We start from the raw sequence: 23668 nt of genomic DNA, 5'->3' as shown, positions 1-23668 counted from the left end.
CAATTTTTAGACTTACAACACTGTGGCTGCAACAGTACCGCCATATAAACGTAGTGTTTCTACGCATCCTTCCCTACAATCCTTCTGTTCACTTTTCAAATAGTAATCATACTTGACAATGTCAAATGGTGCAAGATGTTCGAAAGTCTGAGTAAAGTAGGGGTAAGCTATATGGAAAGACAGGTAATATACAGTATGTACAAGGGTCAAGGAGGAACAATAAGGATGGCAAACCAGGGAAAAAGTACTCGCATTAAAAACGGGGTAAGACAGAGATGTAATCTTTTGCCCCTGCTGTTGAGTCTATGCAGCGAGGAAGCAATGATAGAAATAAAAGAAAGGTTCAAGACTAGAATTAAAATTGAAGCTGAAACGATGACAAGTATAAGCTTCGCTGATGACTTCGCTATCCTCATTGAAAGTGAAGGAGAATTACAGGATCTGCTGGACGGAATGAACAGTCTAGTGAGTGCAGAATATGGATTCAGAGTAAACCGAAGAAAGGCGGAAGTAATAAGAAATAGATGAAATGAGAACAGCGAGGAACTTCACATCATAACTGGTAATTCCGAAATAGAAGTTAACGATTACTGCTACCTACGCAGCAAAATAGGCCACGACGGACGGAGCAAGGACATAAAAAGTAGAGTAACAGTTACAATGTTGACTGGAATACTCTCTTTCAAATTCTAAAGGTGGCAGGGGTAAAATACAGCAAGCGAAAGGGTATTTACAATTTGTACTGAAACCAGATGGCAGTTATAAGAGTCGAGGGACATGAAAGGGAAGCAGTGGTTGGGAAGGGAGTGAGACAGGGTTGTAGCCTCTCCCCGATGTTATTCAATCTGAATATTGAGCAAGCAGTAAAGGAAACAAAAGAAAAATTTGGAGTAGGTATTAAAATCCATGGAGAAGAAATAAAAACTTTGAGGTTCGCCAATGACATCGTAATTCTGTCAGAGACAACAAACGACTTGGAAAAGCAGTTGAACGGAATGTACAGTGCCTTGAAAGGAGGATATAAGATGAACATCAACAAAAGCAAAACGAGGGTAATGGACTGTTGTGGATATAAGATGAACATCAACAAAAGCAAAACGAGGGTAATGGACTGTAGTGGAATGAAGTCGGGTGATGCTGAGGGAATTAGATTAGGAAATGAGACACTTAAAGTAGTAAATGAGTTTTGCTATTTAAGGAGTAAAATAACTGATGATGGTCGAAGTAGAGACTATATAAAATGTAGACTGGCAATGGCAAGGAAAGCGTTTCTGAAGAACAGAAATTTGTTAACATCGAGTATAGATTTAAGTGTCAGTAAGTCGTTTGTGAAAGTATTTGTATGGAGTGTAGCCATGTATGGAGGTGAAACATGGACGATAAACCGTTTGTTTAAGAAGAGAATAGAAGCTTTCCAAATGTGGTGCTACAGAAGAATGCTGCAGATGAGATAGGTAGATCACATAACTAATGAGGAAGTATTGAATCGGTTTGGGGAGAAGAGATTTTGTGGCACAACTTGACAAAAAGAAGGGATCGGTTGGTAGGACATGTTCTGAGGCATCAAGGGATCACTAATTTAGCATTGGAGGGCAGCGTGGAGGGTAAAAATGGTAGAGGGAGACCAAGAGATGAATACACTAAGCAGATTCATAAGGATGTAGGTTGGAATAGGTACTGTGAGATGAAGAAGCTTGCACAGGATAGAGTAGCATGGAGAGCTGCATCAAACCAGTCCCAGGACTGAAGACCACAACATCAACAACAACACTGGCAAAAAGGACATTCCTGGCCAAGAAAATTCTACTAGCGGCAAACACAGGTCTTAATCTCAGGAAAAAATATCTGCACTTTTGGAGCACACCATTGTATGGTAGTGAAACACGGACTGTGGCAAAACCGGAAAAGAGGAGAAGCAAAGCACTTGTGATGTGGTGCTACGAAACAATGTTGAAAATTAAGTGGACTGTTAAGGTAAGGAATGAGAAGCTTCTCAGGCGAATAGGCGAGGAAAAGAATGTATGGAAAACACTGACAACAATAAGGAGCAGGATGGTAGAACATTGTTAAGACATCCATCGTAGTAGAGGGAGCTTTGGAGGGAGAGGAAGAGAGAGATCGGACTACATCTAGCAATTACCAAAGGACATAGGCTGCAAGCGCTACTGTGAGATGATGTTGGCACAGGAGAGGAAATCGTGGCAGGCTCCATCATACCAGTCAGCTCATAACTCACAAACAAAACAAAAAATCAATATGCATTTACCACGTTTCGAAGATCCTGACTTCTCACGTAACAAATAAATAGCTTTCTCAAGTGAGCAAATTTGTGAACCGATCATTGGCACGAACCTATAGTAAAACTGCTTGGATCTGATTGGTTGAGAACTGCAGCCAGCACTATGTTTGAATATGACAGCTGGTTTGACAGATGTTGTTTTGGACTGGTTTCTTTATAACATGACACGAGTTGCATGGGTTGCATGCGTTAGTGTATTTCGAGTAACTGAGTACATTTTTCATGCATGTACTTATTATTCTTAAGATTCGTACTATATACTTGTGGCAACTATATGTAATACCAGAATATGACGTTTATTTAATTTTCTTGATTCTCGTTTTTGCATGAGTGAGTAAAGTATCAGGGCTATTACTCGTATATCAATACAGCGTTATTTCTTTTGAGGAGCACAATAAATTTAGTTTCATTCTCTTAACTTCGGCATCTCACACACGGAATTAAACACTCTTAACTAACATATTTGCTGGATGACAGCTATTGAACTATATGAAATAAAATCATAATAACTTCTGAACAGTTTGCGTTAGGACGTTCAAACTGCACGGTTGGCTGCAAAGCGTGACCTTGATTAGTATGTGCAAGAGCTTGCGCCTTGGCGAGGATGGTCACTTTCTTTTGGATGAGTTCGTCAATAAGCAAATTTGGTGCATTTGGGGGGACTGAGAACCCACATCTCGCGATCTAGAAGTCTCTTCATCCTCAACGGGTGAGTGTGCGGTGTGCAATGTCCAGTCACAGAATAATCTGAGCATATTCCGCGATGGCACGGTGGCTAACTGTACGGTACGTGGAGGTTTTGGAAGATAATTTGATGCCCGTTATCCAAAGTGACCCTGATTTCAACAAGATGTGGTCCAGACAAGATGGAGCTCGACCCCATCGAAGCAGGAAGGTGTTTGATGTCCTGAAGGAGCACTTTGGTGACCGCACTGTGGCTCTGGGGTACCCAGAGGCCAATGGCATGGGCCTCGATTAGCTGTCATATTCTCCGTATCTGAACACATGCGACTCATTTTTTTGGGGCTATAATAAAGACAAGACAGAGCTGAAAACAGCCATTCAGGAGGTCATCGACAGCATCGATGTTCCGACACTTCAACGGGTCACGCAGAATTTCGCTATTCGTCTGCGCCACATCATCACTAATGATGGCAGGTACGTCGAACATGTCATTAATTAAATACGAATATCTGTAGTGACGTTTACACGTTGAATAAAGTGCGTCCACGACGTAGTTTGCAACTAATTTAGTTTTCTTCATGTAGTTCAATAATTGTACCCTGTAAGTTCATTCAGTGTAACATAACGAGATTAGATCTACACCCGATTACACGGTCATCTTCAAATTTAGGTCGATCATGCTGTTGTGTTATACCAAATATGGTCTTGGTGTCGGTAGATTTGTACCAATGCAGTTCTCGGGTGCTTCCATCTCGAAAATACTTCCGATTTATTTCATGTGCCATCCCTTGTGCGACTGGCAGCAGCTGTGAATATTCTTCGATTGTTTCTTATTGTTTGTTAAGCCGCGCATTGCTGTCTGACGCTTGATTTTTGCGCTCGTAAAAACGGCCGCGGATGAGTCTCCTGTCGCATCACAGCAGTGAGCTGTGCCTCGTATTGCACGGAGTAGTCAACAGCCGCACACGGTAGGTGGTGATCAGCGGAGCGCGACTGGTCGAGTCGGTGTGAACGCAGTCTAACAGGCCACCAGTGTTCGTGAGGGACAACACAGTGCGGGCACTGCAGAGGCACCATAACACTGGGTCTGGGTCCAGACTCCGACCAGCCCAGCAAACCAAATGCTAAGCACAGGATACACCAGGTTCTCAATCATTTCCCACAGAACCCCTACTGAACTTATTAGGGCCCTCATGATGAGATTTCTCTCCTCACTTGTAACGAGCTACTCCTGAGAACCCTATTATGTTAACAGCTAATGTACGCCAGAGAGCAGTTGAATGGAATGGATACTGTCTTGAAAGGAGGATATAAGATGAACGTCAACAAAAGCAACACGAGGATAATGGAATGTAGTCGAATTAAGTCGGGTGATGCTGAGGGAGTTAGATTAGGAAATGAGACACTTAAAGTAGTAAATGAGTATTGCTATTTGGGGAGCAAAATAACTGATGATGGTCCAAGTAGAGAGGATACAAAATGTAGACTGGTAATGGCAACAAAAGCGTTTCTGAAGAAGAGAAATTTGTTAACATCGAGTATAGATTTAACTGTCAGGAAGTCGTTTCTGAAATCATTTGTATGGAGTGTAGCCATGTATGGAAGTGAAACATGGACGATAAATAGTTTAGACACTTAAATCTATACTCGATGTTAACAAATTTTTCTTCTTCAGAAACGCTTTCCTTGCCATTGCCAGTCTACATTTTATATCCTCTCTACTCCGAACATTATCAGTTATTTTGCTCCCCAAATAGCAAAACTCCTTTACTACTTCAAATGTCTCATTTCCTAATCTAATTCCCTCAGCGTCACCCGACTTAATTTGACTACATTCCATTATCCTCGTTTTGCTTTTGTTGATGTTCATCTTATATCCTCCATTAAAGACACTATCCATTCCATTCAACTGCTCTTCCAAGTCCTTTGCTGTCTCTGACAGAATTACGATGTCATCGGCGAGCCTCAAAGTTTTTATTTCTTCTCCATGGATTTTAATACCTACTCCGAATTTTTCTTTTGTTTCCTTCACTGCTTGCTCAATATGCAGATTGAATAACATCGGGGAGAGACTACAACCCTGTCTCACTCCCTTCCCAACCAATGCTTCCCTCTCGTGTCCCTCGACTCTTATAACTGCCATCTGGTTTCTGTACAAATTGTAAATAGCCTTTCGCTTCCTGTATTTTACCCCTGCCACCTTCAGAATTTGAAAGAGAGTATTCCAGTCAACATTGTCAAAAGCTTTCTCTAAGTCTACAAATGCTCCTTAATCTAGCTTCTAAGATAAGTCGTAGGGTCAGTATTGCCTCACGTGTTCCAACATTTCTACGGAATCCAAACTAATCTTCCCCGAGGTCAGCTTCTACTAGTTTTCCCATTCGTCTGTAAAGAATTCGGGTTACTATTTTGCAGCTGTGACTTATTAAACTGATAGTTCGGTAATTTTCACATCTGTCAACACGTGCTTTCTTTGGGATTGGAATTATTATATTCTTCTTGAAGTCTGAGGGTATTTCGCCTGTCTCATACATCTTGCTCACCAGATGGTAGAGTTTTATCAGGACTGGCTCTCCCAAGGCCGTCAGTAGTTCCAATGGAATGTTGTCTACTCCAGGGGCCTTGTTTCGACTCAGGTCTTTCATTGTTCTGTCAAATTCTTCACGCAGTATCGTATCTCCCATTTCATCTTCATCTACATCCTCTTCCATTTCCATAATATTGTCCTCAAGTACATCGCCCTTGTATAGACCCTCTATATACTCCTTCCACCTTTCTGCTTTCCCTTCCTTGTTTAGAAGTGGGTTTCCATCTGAGCTCTTGATGTTCATACAAGTGGTTCTCTTATCTCCAAAGGTCTCTTTAATATTCCTGTAGGCAGTAACTATCTTACCCCTAGTGAGATAAGCCTCTACATCCTTACATTTGTCCTCTAGCCATCCCTGTTTAGCCATTTTGCACTTCCTGTCGATCTCAAAGCTCGAAATGTGGTGCTACAGAAGAACGCCGAAGATTAGATGGGTAGATCACATAACTAACGAGGAGGTATTGAATAGGATTGGGAAGAAAAGGATCGGTTGGTAGGACATATTATGTAGCATCAAGTGATCACCAATTTAGTATTGGAGGGCAGCGCGGAGGGTAAAAACCGTAGAGGGATACCAAGAGATGAATACACTAAACAGATTCAAAAGGATGTAGGCTGCAGTAGGTACTGGGAGATGAACAAGCTTGTACAGGATAGAGTAGCATGGAGAGCTGCATCAAACTAGTCTCAGGACTGAAGACCACAACAACAACAATGTACACCATTCATACAGAGGACTGGGTAGCCCAAAGCTAACTTTATCATTGAGCTTTTGTATGGTCGTGAAGGTTTCTCAGATGCTATTAAACCCTAAAAAGTGCGTTTCCTGACACATCAAACGACTGCTCAAGTGTGCAACACATTGCCCCTTCGTGTTAAGCCACACAACACACATTCTCACACTACCCACCAACGATTCCTTTTCAATAATTAAGTGTGATCATCAAGCCATTCTAATCCTCGAAATCTGCAGGAGGTTGGCTCTGCTACTTCGCTTAAGTTTTGCTGCGAATCCAGTGCCTACACGTTCAGTACAAGTTGACATGATAGCCATTGAGAAAACACATCTCCATGGCAGCTTCAGAGTTTCACCAGTAGAGAAATAATTTGCACTGTTTTCTTGAAAAGGCCATCTCGGATTTAGTTCGTTAGAGTCTTTATTAGAACTTGGCCAATCTGGAACCACGCGTCCGCTGCTGTCGCAGGTTCGAATCCTGCCTCGGGCATGGCTGTGTGTGACACTCTTAGGTTAGTTAAGTTTAAGTAGTTCGACGTTCTAGGGGACTGATGACCTCAGCCGTTAAGTCCCATAGTGCTCAGAGCCTTGATGCGTGAACGAGTATGTAGCGAAAGAAAGCCAATGGATGAAAACACGTAACAACAGATAGCGTAGTCGTTTCGATTAACATCGAGGTTACGGCTGGCTTAACATTCTGGTTTGATAGACGGATTACAATATGAAATGTCACGTATCTTCACGCCATGAGACAATGTGGTGAAATTTTGGATTTAACGGAGGTTATGATCCACGTTGGTAGACAGATATTCTAACAGTCAGTCACCTGCTGCACACGATCAAACACTGCTGTTGAAAATTTGTTTCATGGTCAGCAAGCGAGCCGGTTATTTCGAGATAAACACGGCTACACTTCCAGGCAGCAGCAATACATTGCAAAGAATAGACAAGGTAGTTTCCACTGCATAGACCTGCAAGTGGTCTGTATACGGATATGATACATCTATGATTCTTGCAATATCAGTTAATTTTAAGTCAGTGAGGCACACAAACGCGGGAAAGAGATATACAAATCAGACATTGTGATGTTGATGCGTGAGCTGTATCATACCCAGTACAGTCTGCTGCGGCAGCCACTTTGAGACTTTGACGTTGGGCGGCAGGCCATCCATGTCTTTCTCCCATTTCCACAGCACCCGCTGCGGGATTTTCTTGAAACCTTCGAGAAACTCCAGCCTTTTATCTTCTGGCATCGTACTCGCCTGCAGAGTGGAACCCAGACTGAAGTACACGGCGCCGTGTTCTGCCCCATCCAGCCAGTCCTGTATGTCCTATTCGTAAAAGTAAACACTGAGTTGTAAACACCTTTAATAACCGAACTTTTAAGTATTATCAAGGCAATTGCAGAGCAGATTTGCCATAAACTGTAACGATACATATATGCAATCATGCAAATACGCGGCTCCATCAGTGAACAATCGTAAAGAATTACAAGTGAAACAAAATTATTCATGTAATTAATAGTTCAGACTTCACTACGAAACGAGAATGTGGCATATGTGCTTTGAAAGAATAGTCTATGCTTTCGCTATGCACGTCGCGAAGATTAGGGCTTGACATCAGGTCACGATCAAGTCATTCGAGACGAAGAACGAACTCGAATTTGACATGGTCAGAAACGACGTCCGCTGTTACCTTGTCGGGGGAACCATCCTAAAATTCACCTTCAACGATTTAGGGAAACCACTGAAACTCCGAATCTGGTTGGCCGAATGTGGCATTGAACCATGTTTCTTCTGAATGCGAGTCCAGTGTCTTAACCAATGCTCTCCCTCCTCTGGCTCATGACTTCTCAGTCCTGTCTCAAATTCGTCGCGAACAAATGTTAGTCTCTTGTCAAAGCTGAGAACTGAATGTAGAAGTCGCAATGTGGACCCTTCTGGCAGGGCAGAATTCTTGACAGGCAGTAACTGCATACTCAACAACATTCAGTTTATCACCACATGCCATATGAAGCCAATTAGAGGCGGACTATAGACACAGGAAATTTTGGTCGTAGGCCAGTAAAAAGTTACAATTAGTAACACTCCAAAGCTGTCGAGATGTGGCTTGAACTACGCACAGGAATTCGCCTAAGGATATGGGGCAGACAGTTGCCTCAGGAGTTTCAGTTTCCCAACAATCTATCTAGAAGGAGCTCAGAGCAGCTGGCCAGTGTCCGAGACATCTTCCTCCATGAGGAAGTAGACAGATAGCTCGATTTTTTATTACTCGGGCGATGAACTACGGTCTTTGCAGATGATTTCCGCTTCAGTTTTCAAAATTATTGTAGAAATAAGTCGCCAATATAATCGCAAGAAAATCATGGGAATCAACTGGTTTGGTGGTGGTGAGATCCGTTGGTTGGGGAGACAACACGTCAGATGTCCTTACAAATCCTCATTGCGTTTGGTGGGCTTCAGGGGTACAGCTCTGAGGTATTGTATAAAATCATGGAAATCAATTGGTTTGGTGGTGGTGAGATCCATCAGGTGGGGAGGCAACACGTTAGGTGTGCTTACAGAGCCCCATGGTGGTCGGAGGGGTTTCAGAGGTGCAGACTTGAGGCAATGCAGCGATATTCATGACCTCTGAGAAGAGCAATGAGCCAAGACGCTCTGTTTCAAGATGGTAATACTTGTCTTGACTGAGGACGAAATACTCGCAGGGCTCCTCAGCGAAGTAACCTAATCTGAATCCTGCAAAGTTTCTGTGCCTGTCGAATTTTAGCCCTTTACCTGTCACTGAGGACTCGTCAAGACCTGCGCACAATCCTCGTTCAGAATTGCAGTTAACTAACAACAGAGCTCTTGAACCTCCTCGTAAACAGTACTGCACGTTGCTGTCAAGCACGTGTTTGAAAGTGGCATACATATTCCTCATGAACTCTTTTCTTGTTGTGGGAGAGGATTTACTAGTTACTAAATAAGGCATCAAAGAGGCTAAGACACTGGACCCACATTCCAGAGGATGGAAATTCAGGAACGGATACAGTCGTCCACATTGAGGTTTTCTGTGGTTTTCCAAACTGGAGTAGGCAAATGCCAGGATGATCACTTCGAAAAGTACACTGCTTCCCTAAATCGAGCTCGCGCTCCATCTCTGATCGTTCCAACGTCGACTGTACGATAGATAGAATGAGGGGCAAAAGTCATTGAATAACGATATGTATATAAACAGATTGCGGTATTATCATTTAGACAAGGTGTGAAAGGGAAGTGTATTCGCAGAGCCGTCATTTGTACTCAGGTGATAAATGTGAAAAGGCTTCTGACGTGATTATGACCGATGGTGGGAATTAACTTCTTCCTTTTCGGAAAGCGTTAGGGAATCTTCAGTGTGCCGAGAATACCAAATTTCATTCATTACCTCTCACCACTGACAACTAAGTGTCCGACGGCTTTCACTTAATGACCGAGAGCAGCAGCGCTTGTATAAAGTTGTCGGTGCTGACAGACAAGGAAAAATCAAAGTGGGACATACGACGAACGTATTCTTTAGGACCTCCCCCATGAACCATGGACCTTGCCGTTGGTGTGGAGGCTTGTGTGCTTCAGCGATACACATGGCAGTACCGTAGATGCAACCATAACAGAGGTGTATCTGTTAAGAGGTAAGACAAATGTGTGGTTCCTGAAGAGGGGCAGCAGCCTCTTCAGTAGTTGCAGGGGCAACAGTCTGGATGATTGACTAACCCGGCCTTGTAGCAATAATCAAAACGGCCTTGCTCTGCTGGTACTGCGAACTGCTAAAAGCAAGGGAAAACTACAGCCGTAATTTTTCCCGAGGGCATGCAGCTTTACCGTATGCTTAAATGCTGATGGCGTCCTCTTGGATAAAATATTCCGGAGGTAAAATAGTCCCCCATTCGGATCTCCAGGCAGGGGCTACAAAGGAGGACGTTTTTATCAGGAGAAGAAGAACATAATAATTCCAATCCCAAAGAAACCACGTGTTGACAGATGTGAAAATTACCGAACTATCAGTGAATAAGCCACGGCTGTAAAATAGTAACACGAATTCTTTACAGACGAATGGAAAAACTGGTAGAAGCCGACCTCGTGGAAGATCAGTTCGGATTCCATAGAAATGTTGGAACACGTGAGGCAATAGTGATCCTATGACTTATCTTAGAAAATAGATTAAGGGCAGGCAAACCTACATTTCTAGCATTTGTAGACTTAGAGAAAGCTTTTGACAATGTTGACTGGAATACTCTCTTTCAAATTCTGAAGGTGGCAGGGGTAAAATACAGCGAGCGAAAGGGTATTTACAATTTGTACTGAAACCAGATGGCAGTTACAACAGTCGAGGTTGGGAAGGGAGTCAGACAGGATTGTAGCCTATCCCCAGTGTTATTCAATCTGTATAATGAGCAAGCAGTAAAGGAAATAAAAGAAAAATTCGGAATAGGAATTGAAATCTATGGAGAAGAAATAAAAACTTTGAGGTTCACCAGTTACATTGTAATTCTGTCAGAGACAGCAAAGGACCAGGTAGTGCAGCTCAACGGAATTGGCAGTGTCTTCTTGAAAGGAGGATATAAGATGAACATCAACAAAAGCAAAACGAGGATAATGGAATGCAGTCAAATTAAATCGTGTGATGCTGCACGTATTAGATGAGACGCTTAAAGTAGTAAATGAGTTTTGCTATTTGGGGAGCAAAATAACTGATGATGGTCGAAGTAGAGAGGATACAAAATGTAGACTGGCAATGGCAACAAAAGCGTTTCTGAAGAAGAGAAATTTGTTAACATCGAGTATAGATTTAAGTGTCAGGAAGTCGTTTCTGAAAGTATTTGTATGGAGTATAGCCATGTATGGAAGTTAAAAGTGGACGGTAAATAGTTCAGACGAGAAGAGAATAGAAGCTTTCGAAATGTGGTGCGACAGAAGAATGCTGAAGATTAGATGGGTAGATCACATAACTAATGAGGAGGTATTTAATAGAATTGGAGAGAAGAGAGATTTGTGGCACAACTTGACTAGAAGAAGGAATCGGTTGGTAGGGCATATCCTGAGCCATCGAGGGATCACCAGTTTACTATTGGAGGGCAGCGTGGAGGGTAAAAATCGTAGAGGGAGACCAAGACATGAATAATCAGATTCAGAAGGATGTAAGTTGCAGTAGGTACTGGGAGATGAAGAAGCTTGCACAGGATAGAGTAGCATCGAGAGCTGCATCAAACCAGTCTCTGGACTGAAGACCACAACAACATTCGTTAGGACAGCGCAAAGTAATTTTGTGTTAATGTTCTATGGGAGCAGACGTCCAATGTGAGGGCCTTTCCTAACAGCACGGCATCGCCTGCAGCGCCTCTCCTTGGCTCATGATCATATTGGTTGAGCCATAGACCACTAGAAAGCTCTGGCGTGGTCAGACGAACTCCAGTTTCAGTTCGTAAGAAGTGATGAGAAGGTTAGAGTGTGGTCCAGGCTGCACGACGCCACAGAACCAAGTTGTCAACAAGGCAAAGGGCAAGCCAGTGTGGTTTCCATAATAGTGTGGGCTATCTTTAGGTGAAAGTGCTCGGTCCTCTTGTCCAACTGAGCCGGTCATTGACTGGGAATGGTTATGTTCGACTACTTCTGAGACAATTTGTAGCCAATCATGTCTTCATGTTCCCAAACAGTGATGGAATTTTTATGGGCAGCAATGCTCCATGTAACCAGTGAAGAGAACAATTCGTGCGCCTGGCGTGAATTCCATCTAACATTTCTGGTACATGCTCGAGAGGTCAGTTCATGCACAAAACCTTGCACTGGCAACACGTTGGCAATTATGGACGGCTATAGTGGCAGCATGGCTCAGTTTGCTGCAGGGGACAACGTTGAGTCTTCGCCACGTCGAGTTTCTGCACTACGCTGGGCAAAAGGAATATTACGAGGTTTGTTGTGACTTTTGTCACTTCAGTGTGTAATCTTACGACCTTAGTTTCGTTATTATAATTTTTGCATTATGTACCTCGATTTTTGCCTTTGCTTATTACATATATTGGAGAAAATGTTACACTTCACCTTCTTCTGCTTTTCAACATATTTTTGGTGAAATACGAGGGCTAATCGGAAAGTGAGCAACGATCAGTCGCGAAATGGAAACCACTGTGAATATCCGACGAATCTTTCCACAGACGTTTTGGGCAGTGTCTCTAGTATGCCCGTCGATCGCATCAAGACGCTCTTTTCAGTTGTGAGCGCACTGTGAGCGAGTAAAGGTGGCTACAAGAGCGATGTCTCGGAAGCTTCGCCTTAATCAATGCAGCCCACCTAACACAACTGCCACGCACTTCCTTCTTGATGGCAGTTCTCAGCCGCACCCTGCAGGGGCAGCGAAGACACTCCTGCAGCCTTTTCGATGGGAAGTGTCCGATCACCCACAACACAGCCCTAATTGGCTCGTCTTGAGTATCATCTCTGTTCACATGAAATGCTGGATACAAAGACAACACTTGGGCGCAGGCAAAGCGCTATAGATCAGCGTAGTGAATTATCCCAAACACAGGAGGCTGCCTTCTGTAAGGATAGTGGTGTAAATTTGGTATAACGCTCCGACAAATGTCGAAATCGGAGTGACGAAAATGTAGAGAAGTACGTGGTAGGTGCAGCTAAATGTGCACAGAGAACAGTTTTGATTTTCACTGTGGACTCCATTTCGCGAGCGATCGTTCCTTACTTTCCGATCAACCCTCGTATACCCAAATTTGTTGATTGTGATAAACATTTGGACACTGGTGCGTTATTGTTACTGTGACGTGCGAAAGGTAGGAACACAATTTTAAAATTATTTATTTATGTTTGTAATGCACTTTTCAGATAGTGAAGATTTCGTTATTTTAATAAATTAGGTAAAATGCTTGTTGTATATACTACTGTAACGACAGAAGCAATAGTCGTTACCTTGGGAAGAGGTGGTGGGTTGGCTTCCACATGCAGTCCAGTCAGTTCTATCATGTTTGGCAGATTGGGTCGAGGGTAGTTTATACTGAAGTGATTGTTTATCAGCGTCAGGCTGAAATTTTTTTCAGTTTCATAAAGTGATGGACCGTCAGACCCGAAGTGTTTTCTCTGGATTTCTTCTTGATCCGGCATCATTACATAGAAATAGCGATAATTCATGTAGAGCCATACACACATCATGTAAAGTCTCTCCCAGAATGACATGCGGTGTGAAAATGCAACATGCGCGTCTGTGAGGTAGGCGGGATTGCTGGGGTTGCCATCTGTCCAGTGGCTGGGGATAATCGCCCCGACGGTGACGTATCCGACGAGAGGTGGGGAGCCCACTTTATGAACCAAACCGTAGAAACACGGCGTCAGCAGTCGTTCCATAATAACCAGGTCGAATTTTGGAGCTGACCTGAAACAGATTTGTGTATTACTGTGTTATTACCTCTTGAAATAACTGAAGATATATTGGATTAATCTAACAGCTACAATTTGCGACTTAAGATCATCACGAAAACAGAAGGAAAACTATGGCGGTGACTTCATGAATGCACATGGATTCGACGGAATAAAAGGAATACTCTAGTCCGGTCACATAATTTCTATTGCTTGTTTCATAACTCCTGTAAGTCCTGATACTGTCTGTGATGTCTGTACGAATTGCATATCTTCGACTGGTCTCTTTCAATTCAGATAATGCGATTAGAATTCTTTTTTAAATTTCACGCTTTTGCTACAACTTCTCATTTGGCTGTTATGAAAGAGATGACATGAACAGCGGGCAGTATAGTTCACCCCCCCCCCCCCCTTTTATCTAGTCATCGCTCGCGAGAGAGAGCATCTGGCAAATGCTACGTCAAAGCAGATTAATAAAAGAAGTGAGCTTTCATTTATAGTAATGTTGTCCAGGTATTTTAAAAATGGTTCAAATGGTTCTGAGCACTATGGGACTTAACATCTGGGGTCATCAGCCCCCAAGAACCTAGATCTACTTAAACCTAACCAACCTAAGGATATCACGCACATCCATGCCCGAGGCAAAATTCGAACCTGCGACCGTAGCGGTCGCGCGGTTCCAGACTGAAGCGTCTAGAACCGCTCGCCACACCGGCCCATAAAAGATGTGTCTCCAGGCATACTACTCAAATACCCTATAATTTCTCCCATAGTTAGCGACCATGGTATTTATTTATTTTATTTATTTATTTATTGCCAAATTATAGACCTGTTACTTGATGTTTAAAACAGGTCAGAGGTCTTACAATTTTCGTTTTTCATCTTTTTACAGTTTTATTTCCTTTTGTTTTATCTACAACATTTACACAGAATGATACTTTTCAATATAACAACAATTTAAGGTTGAAATATAAATAAAATTTTGTTCTTTTTAAAGAAGAATATAAAAAGAAGATAGGATAGATGAGAGATTTGTTAGTACCATCACCGAATGTGGCTGACGGTGAATACCTCGGAATGGTTTCTTCGAGCCGTTCACCGCCAGTCACACACACACACACACACACACACAAATGGTTATTAGTAGAGCTTATCCTATTTATTACTAATCTTATGTATTGACTACTTTAGGTGCCCATCCATGTACAGCATTTGGTGTTTTCTTTGCTAGATTGCCAGCACTTTTGCTTATTTACTGTCACTTCCCAGCTTCCTCCTCCTGTTCCTCCTCATTGTCACTGTTTTCGCTGTGGGTATCGCTGTCCATCCTCTGGATATTGTTGTTACGCTGCACATAGGCATGTCTGTGATGTCGTGTCCGCATATACTCTTTATGTGTTGTTTTTGAAATACTGTTTGTCAGTGCGTTTAATTGTGCCCATTGTTCTTCGTCTCTTATTGCTGTGTGTATATCTATGTCTGTATCTGTGTAGTCTAAGTGTAGTGTATGTCTATTGTTCGCGTATTTCCCGCTGAAAAAGACAGTGTGTTTGGGGAACCGTCTTCCCCGCATGTGCATGTAGGTGTCTGACTCAGACTCACGCGGTTTAAGTGCGTGAGATAAGGTCCGTGTCCGGTTAAGAAATGTACCATACCGCGGCTGGGATCGATATGTCTCATTCTCAAGCGCTCCCTTATGTCAGGGAGGAAGTCGTGCAGTCTACGTCCCTTATCACTTACATCCCATTCACCTTGCCATGTATCCAAACGCCAACTTTTAAGGTGACGTATCGTCTCTATGGGCACACCGGTTATTGTGTATACCTTATCTAGTCTCCCCACCTTCAACCAGTACCTTGAAGCTCTGTATTTTATCGTGATATCTATGGGGCATATTCCGAGCACCACACACAGTGCATCCGCTGAGGTGGTGCCGAAGGCTCCAGATAGCGTAAGTAGGACACTTCTCTGCCCTCGTCTGACGGATGCTTTGTTGGTGACCACGTTCAGTCTATGTGCCCACTTGCTATCTACGAAGTTGAGTACAGTGGTATGTACGTATGACTGGTAGAGGTAGTCTGTACTGTTTTGAATTTAGCCTCACCAGTTTGTGTAGTATTTTTTCTGCTTTGCCTGTTGTTAGCCTTACGTGTTCGTGGAAATTCAATTTTTCATCTGTGTGTACCCCAAGATAGCGCGTAATGCGTGCTCGTTTGATGTTTGTGTCTCCAATTTTAATCGAAGGACTCCTTTGGAATGATCCTTTCAGTAAAGTGTATGTTGTTTTGTTTTCGGCTATCCTGAGTTTGTCGCTGTGACACCATTGTGTAATTGTTTGTAGTATTCCACTGGCTTTCTCTTCTAACTGGGCTCTGTTTTTCCAGTGACTACAACTAATAGGTCATCTGCGTAGGCGACAATTCCGTCTGACCTGCAACCCCATCCAGAATTTGTAGAAGGGGTTCGACTGTTATGTCCCAGAAGATGGGGCCACAGATCGATCCTTGCGGACAGCCTTTGGTAATTCTTTTAATTACTTTCCGGCTGTCCATCTGCCATTCGACTACTCGGTCTTCACAGTAGTCTAGAAAAATGTTGTACAGTGACTGTGGTACCTCCAGATGTCTTAGCCTCTGAAACAGTGTGGGCCACCAAAGATTATCAAATGCTCCGGCAATGTCAATCATTATTGCCATGGCGTATTTCTGTTTTGTGGTGTTAACTATGTACAGGGCCTGGTTGATGGCATCATCTATCTATTGATCTGCCAGATCTGAAGCTGGTGTTGGCTCATACCCCTGAGAGCTCTGTGTGTTTGCAGGAACTTACACAGTAGCTTCTCTTGAATCTTTGCTAGGGTGTTTGTTAGGCATATTGGCCTGTAAGTCTTTGGATCTGAAGGATCCCTGTCCACTGATTTTTTAATAATGACTCCTTTGGAGGTTTTCCATACTGTAGGTACCCTGCCCAGCCGTAAGGCATCGTTCAGTAACGTTGTTAGGAACGGGGTGATCTGCGGTGCTAGTTTTTTCGGTGTTTCCGAGTGGATACCATCTGGTCCAAGCGCTTTTTTGTTTTTAGCTCTGAGATTGCTAGCGCAACCTCTTCTTGCGCAAAAGGACAGGTGACAGTTGCAGTGTTGTATGGCGTGTGTAGGTTTTCTCTTAGTGTTACATGATCTTGTGTGTCTGTATCGATAACGTCGTCAGGGAGCAGTTTATACAGCAGAAACTCCGCTTTATTCCTCCATCCCCTCGTTATCGTGCCGTCATCCTGCCTTAGCGTTCCCAGAACTAGAGGGGTTTTAATCTTCTCTGTCAATATTTTGTATGGTTCCCCCCATATGTTTTGCTCTGTTTGTGTTGTTACAAATAGCTCCCATTGTTGTCTACGCGTGTTGTATAGGGTATGTCTATATAAGTCTTTTGCATGCCTATATGCTTCAAGTTTTATTTGTCTGTCCCTATCTGCTATCACCCTTCGATATAATTTTCGTTTGCGTCTTGCGTCTTGTTTGAGTCTCGTGAGTTCGTTGGTCCATGGTACTGGTGAGCAATTTGTGTTCTTTGCTGTCGGTATTGAAGTGTTTTGTGCATGTTGTATTACCTGTGTTAACTTGTGTGCTCTATAACCGATACTTCCATTGATATTTTCTAGATCGTGTCGTTGGATAATTTCCGTTAATTTGTTCCAGTCTGTTTTGTGCAACAGCAAGTGTCTGGTGTGTGATTTGGTCATTGTGTTCTGAGTGTGAGTTAGTGTGTATGTTATTACATTATGATCACTACTGGTTATGTTGTCATGTACAGTCCAGTTTGTTACGTATGCCATTGCTGCATTATTTGCTAGCGTGAAGTCGATATTACTGCTCGTACCATCGAACCCTGCATATGTTGGTATAGGTCCTTCCGTATTCATTACATGTAACTGTGTTTCTTGTATTAGATTGGTGATAATGCGTCCTCTGTTCTGTCTGAGTTCCAGAGGGTCGATCTGGAATTAATGTCAGCAATTATCACTAATTTTTTTGCCTCTGGCATACATTACTAGGTCTCTGATGTAGTCTGCGTACGGCTGTATTTGATGGCTGTATTGGGCGTACATGGAAGCAATAACCCATGTGACGTTCCCGTTAGTTATCTCTATGGTAACCAAGTATTGATTGCATAACTGTGTTACCTTAATTATATTATACGTTCTATTTAGAATTACTATTGCAGCCTTACAGTCATTGCTGCCTGTTATTGTGGTAGCATGTTTTGGTAGACATATCAGTTGCCCATTTCTATTATATGGTTCTTGTAAGCACATGATGTCTGCTTGCAAGTCTTGTGCTATTTTAGGGATTTCCACGCTGACTGTCGTACTGGTTTTTGTATTATGTTGTAAGATATTCGTTTTTTGTCTATGTGTTCTGGGTGTTTTACGTGAACAAAACATCTTCTGCCAGTCTGTGAGTAATCGAAATATGTTCGTCCGTGTGCTCTTACATGATCTACGTATATTTTGTCCAAGTCGAAAGATTCTGACCTGCGCAGGCAGACCTGGAGCATGAGATCAAGCAGCGGCACTGCTGATGTAGGAATATTTTCTGTTTTTAGGATGATTCTGTCTGTTTGCTCAGTTACTGGAAAACAGAGAGAATCTCCCTTTGGATGGCACAATCTAAGTAGCATCTGCTGCGCTGTCTGCAGTATCTCTTTTTTCTCTAGCCTACTTAAAAGTAAGTTAAGTTCTAAATTATCATAATTAGGTGCAGCTGGCTTGCTGTAGGTGCTGGTTTCTGTTGCCGCCTCTGAGGTGGTACTAGACGGATTGTGGCTTTAAGACCTCTATGGGATGTCACAGGGTTACTTTCCGTTTTGTCACACGCTTCTTCAATGCTGTTTGCCTTCACACGTTTTTCACTGATGTTGGTGGTGCTATCTGGCGTGGTGTCGGCGATGGTGGTGATTTGTACGGGACTGACTGTCTGTGTTATGTTGTCTTCGTTTATGTTTGGAGTGGAGGTTGTTGCTAGCCGCACGTTGACATCGTTGCAAATGTCACATGTCTCTCCCTCGGATTTGTCCTCATCTAATTTGTCTACTTTTATAAGTTTGGGTCCGGTAGTTTTGAGTTATGTATTGGTCTGTGGCCTGAGTGTTTCGATGTGTTTTGATTCAGGGACTGCGTGCCTGTCTGTTCTTTGTTCCTTTTTCCCGGGGTGAGGAGTGCCTAACGAGACAAATTTGCCTGGTTTGATGTACTGGTATACCACTGAACCAGTAAATGCAAATCTAACCTACCCTGAATCTAGACATCACTTATAGCCTCTCCCAACACAACTTACACAGTGTGCCTGTCAGAGACAACGAAATCCGCCCTAAAATTTTGCTGTCACTCACACCTTCCCATCAATTCTTATACCTGAGTTCTCTCCTGTTTTCCCGTTTTTTTCTTTTCTTTCACTTCCTTAACCACGGTCTGACCTCCATCCTAGTCGCACGTACCACAAACTCAATGCCTCCTGCGATCTACTGTCCGACACTTCACATCTCCCACATATTAGCCCACCAATTCCATTACCGGATCCCTTCACAACACCACTCAAGACTCCTACTCCCGACTTACCCTTTCTCAGAGCACACCCTACAGCCTGGTTCAGTGAACTGAGGTCGTTCGCTCTTACCATATCAAACACCATCAATTTTTTTGCTTTAATAGACAACAACTCTATCTCCTAATAATTTTAAAAATATATATACTCGTATTTCGTTTCTGTTTTATATTAAAAATTGTATCGGTTCGCTTTGTAAGATTAAAATACGATATTAAAGATACTGTAACACTTACATGTAATTATAAGATAAGTAGGTAGAGAGTGAGTATTGTACTGTTGGTAGAGGAATTTACTGGCTGAAGAAGAAGTACGAGGAGGAAAGGAAAGACGGAAAGCAGATGAGTGAGAAGACTGAAGGCTAAGAGAGCAGCTACGTACTTTATGAACTCCTGCATTTCTGGAGCATTCAGGTCGCCTTCGCAAACACCAGCCCCTAACCGCTTCCATGAAAATACCATGTCGATTCCAGTCCAACGGGCCATTACCATCCAATCAGTGGCTTGTCTCAGATACTTGTATGAGTCAGATATATCAATTTCTGTGAAGTTGGCAATGCTTTTCTGGAAGCAGAAATAATCATAATGTTATGATGGTTATTTACTGGCGTTTTCAGAGAAAAAAATATTGAAAATGTTACTTTTATGTAAGTTTCATAATTACAAATAATGTAGAGTTCCCTACAGTTTCAACGTATAAGTAGAAAAGTGTTTGGTGTAGCGTGCTTTGCGGCATTGTCGACTCATAAGAAGAGTTTTCCCAGACTATGCGGCTACATATGAGGGATGTTACCCCTTAAAAATCCAATGAATTTTCATCTCACGTGGACGAGACGATTGGCGATAATCCTTCGCAATGGAGGTAACAGTTGTCAAACGGAAAAGTATCAATGTTTAAGGTCAGTACGCGGTTCCTACAAAGTGATCGAAGGAAATTCATCGATGCATTGTGGTTGGATTTTGTGATATATCATGTGCATAAGTTGGTAGCATTTTTCCATGAGTTTAGTAAACGCGCAGACACACGTAACAGAGGCTTTAGTCATCAATAATATATTCTCCTTCTCTATTTAAAACTATCTGCCAAGGTTGGGATAATTTTTCGATTCCACGACTGTAGAAATCACATGGTTTTGAGGCGAACAAATTGTCCAGCCATATTCGGAGCGCATTTTCATCTGGTTAGATGGTTCCTTGAAGGTTTTTCGGCAGAGGCCGGATAATGGTGAAAATCTGAGGGCGCAACATCAGGTGAATAAGGTGGATGCGGAATAACTTCCCAACCCAACTCCTGTATAGTGTTTTTTGTCAGTCTAGCAGAAAGCGGGCGGCGTTACCGTGGGGTAGCATCGCTTCACACAGTCTCCCAGGTGGTTCTTCCTGTATACGTATAGTGTTGGAAGTTCCATGCGGGTTTTCGCGGATGATGCTGTAGTATACAGAGAAGTTGCAGCATTAGAAAATTGCAGCGAAGTGCAGGAAGATCTGCAGCGGATAGGCACTTGGTGCAGGGAGTGGCAACTGACCCTTAACATAGACAAATGTAATGTATTGTAAATACATAGAAAGAAGGTCCTTTATTGTATGATTATATGATACCGGAACAAACACTGGTAGCAGTTACTTCTGTAAAATATCTGGGAGTATGCTTACGAAAGGATTTGAAGTGGAATGATCATATAAAATTAATTGTTGGTAAGGCGGATGCCAGGTTGAGATTCATTGGGAGAGTCCTTAGAAAATGTAGTCCATCAACAAAGAAGTTGGCTTACAAAAGACTTGTTCGACCTATACTTGAGTATTGTTCATTAGTGTGGGATCCGTACCAGGTCGGGTTGACAGAGGAGATAGAGAAGATCCAAAGAAGAGCGGCGGGTTTCGTCACAGGGTTATTTGGTAAGCGTGATAGCGTTACGGAGATGTTAAGGAAACTCAAATGGCAGACTCGGAAAGAGAGGCGCTCTGCATCGCGATGTAGCTTGCTGCCCAGGTTTCGAGAGGGTGCGTTTCTGGATGAGGTACCGAATATATTGCTTCCCCCTACTTATACCTTCAGAGGAGACCACGAATGTAAAATTAGAGAGATTCGTGCGCGCACGGAGGCTTTCCGGCAATCGTTCTTCCCGCAAACCATACGCGACTGGAATAGGAAAGGGAGATAATGACAGTGGCACGTAAAGTGCCCTCGCCACACACCGTTGGGTGGCTTTCGGAGTATAAATGTAGATGTAGCTGTAGATGTCTGCAAGACTTCTCAGTTGTTGACAGTAAAAGTCAGCAGTGATGGTCATACCTCGGGGATGCATTTCGCAATACACCACACCGTCGCTGTTCCACCAGGCGCATAAAATTATCTTTTGGGGATGCGCCCAGGTCTTTTTGCGAGGGGTGCCCGCTTCGTTTGAGCTCAACAATTCCTTTCCTTTTCCAAAGACACCATTTCTCGTCACCAGTAACGATACAGGATACGAATGGTCGGTGCTGCCCATGAGCCAGTTGGTGAGCAGGTAGAGATGCACATACTCCACCCGCAGATTTTTGTAGTTTTGTCTTAAGAGCATGCGTTACCCTCACACCCGATTTTTGAACCTTCCCCACTGCATGCAAATGTCGCATTGCATTTGTCAGTTTTCGAGTGCACTGACTTGGCACTTCATTTCCTTGCGTCCACAGGTCCATTCACTATCCCCAAATGGCAAAATGACAATATGTCAACTAAAATGCCAACAGCGTACTACAAACAAAAGACGACACTCGATTAATGAACCCATAGCAACCGGGATACAAACATGTAAAACAAAACCGCTACGAACTGATGCACCACTATAATAGCACAATAACGTAAAACACCGTAGTAACAGAAATTTAAATTTCTGATTCGTTGGAGAAAATACAACTTTATTTGTTCTGAGCGAAGTGTGTACAACATACTGTCTCTAACAGGACGTTCGGTGTGGTAGCTAACGGCAGTAGGTAAATCGTTAGAAAGTTCCCGATGGTGAGAGGCACTGACTGCTCTCTGTCCGCTAGTAACTTTAACTAACTGAAATCTCTGCCTTTAGTGGTATTGTATTGTGTGGACTGTATGTTAACCTGGGGGCGTAGAAAGGACACAGTGGTCCACAACCCCACGACGACTACCGCAGTCCACTTCACCCCTCCACCGCCCCACAACGAACCACTCTTTCTGCGTTGTTGTGCGGTTCAGTCCCAGGAAACGTCTCACACCAGACGAGTGTAAACCCTATGTTTGAGTGGTAGAGTAATGGTGGTCTACGCGTACGTGGAGAACTTGTTTGCACAGCAATCGCCGATATAGTGTAGCTGAGGCGGAATAACGGGAACCAGCCTGCATTCGCCGAGGCAGATGCAAAAACCATCCACAGACTGGCCGGGTCACCGGACCTCGACACAAGTGCCGGGGACGAGACGCTCCTTCCCACTCAGGAAAGTCGCGGGTTAGACCGCACGGCTAACCGGGCGAGCGTCTTTATTGGTTGTAACACGCCATTAAATAATATTATTTTTAACTTAGTCAAACGTAGATTTTTAGCTGTCGGCACCTCCAGATGACCCTTCTGCTTCTGTGTCGACGTAAACACTATAAACTCATTGTTGGCTGTGATCTCGAGTACCCAGCAAACGGAAAACAGATATTACTGTCATTCGACTAGTATCAATTCTGTTATTCCCGACAGTCACGTCGCCGAGAGTCCCGTTGGAGTGAGCTTATAGTGCCAACAAAGATGGCGACAGGCGCAGAAATCGTTTATGATGCCACGGAATTTCAACGACTTTAGTCTGTTGTAACAGCACAATACCAGATATAAAGTGTTATCTGATGCATAGAAGCAGCAGGCAGATCTCCATGGACAGCGCGATAACATTTGAGAACAGGCTTTTACAAAGACGCCAACTATATGAAGCAATGTTAAAGCAGGATTTACAGACAAATAATATCCTATAATCACTCGTTTCAAGGCAGTACGAGGATTTTGAAGCAGAAATGTTACTGCTTGCAATTACTACAATTTTAGCACCGGAGTACAAAGTGAGTCTGTTTGGCATTTCTACGAGAATGCGACAGCGAATGGAAGAGGGTGCTCTTAGTGAAAAAACATTAACAACAATTTTAATTGTATGTTGAACATACATAACGTGTTATCTGATGCTTAGAAAATCCACATGTTATCACCCACCATGTTCACCACCCACGATAAGTTTATCCGGTGAGTATCTTCTCACAATTTATAGTCTCTTCTCCTCCATAAGCCGCCAGGGTTGCCGAGAGCGCTAACGCGCTGCTTCCTGGACTCGGGATGGCGCGCCGGCCCAGGACCGAATCCGCCTGGCGGATTAACGACAAGGGCTGGTGTGCCGGC

The 23668-nt window shown here is 43.1% G+C and overlaps 1 protein-coding gene across 1 annotated transcript in view; it reads right to left on the bottom strand.

Annotated features, from left to right (window-relative positions):
- LOC126354281 (UDP-glucosyltransferase 2-like) overlaps positions 1-23668 on the bottom strand; it is a 58425-nt gene that overhangs the window by 12792 nt on the left and 21965 nt on the right. Inside the window, exons 3-5 of the mRNA XM_050003824.1 lie at positions 19669-19850; positions 13245-13704; positions 7418-7637 (exon numbers count right to left, since the gene is read on the bottom strand). Of these exons, the coding sequence (XP_049859781.1) occupies positions 7418-7637; positions 13245-13704; positions 19669-19850 (862 nt within the window). The remainder of the gene's footprint in view (positions 1-7417; positions 7638-13244; positions 13705-19668; positions 19851-23668) is intronic.

This window comes from Schistocerca gregaria, chromosome 3, assembly GCF_023897955.1.
Source record: "Schistocerca gregaria isolate iqSchGreg1 chromosome 3, iqSchGreg1.2, whole genome shotgun sequence".
NCBI lineage: Eukaryota > Metazoa > Arthropoda > Insecta > Orthoptera > Acrididae > Schistocerca > Schistocerca gregaria.
Note: the sequence above shows the minus strand (reverse complement) of the source record. Positions and strands in the feature narration are given on the sequence as shown.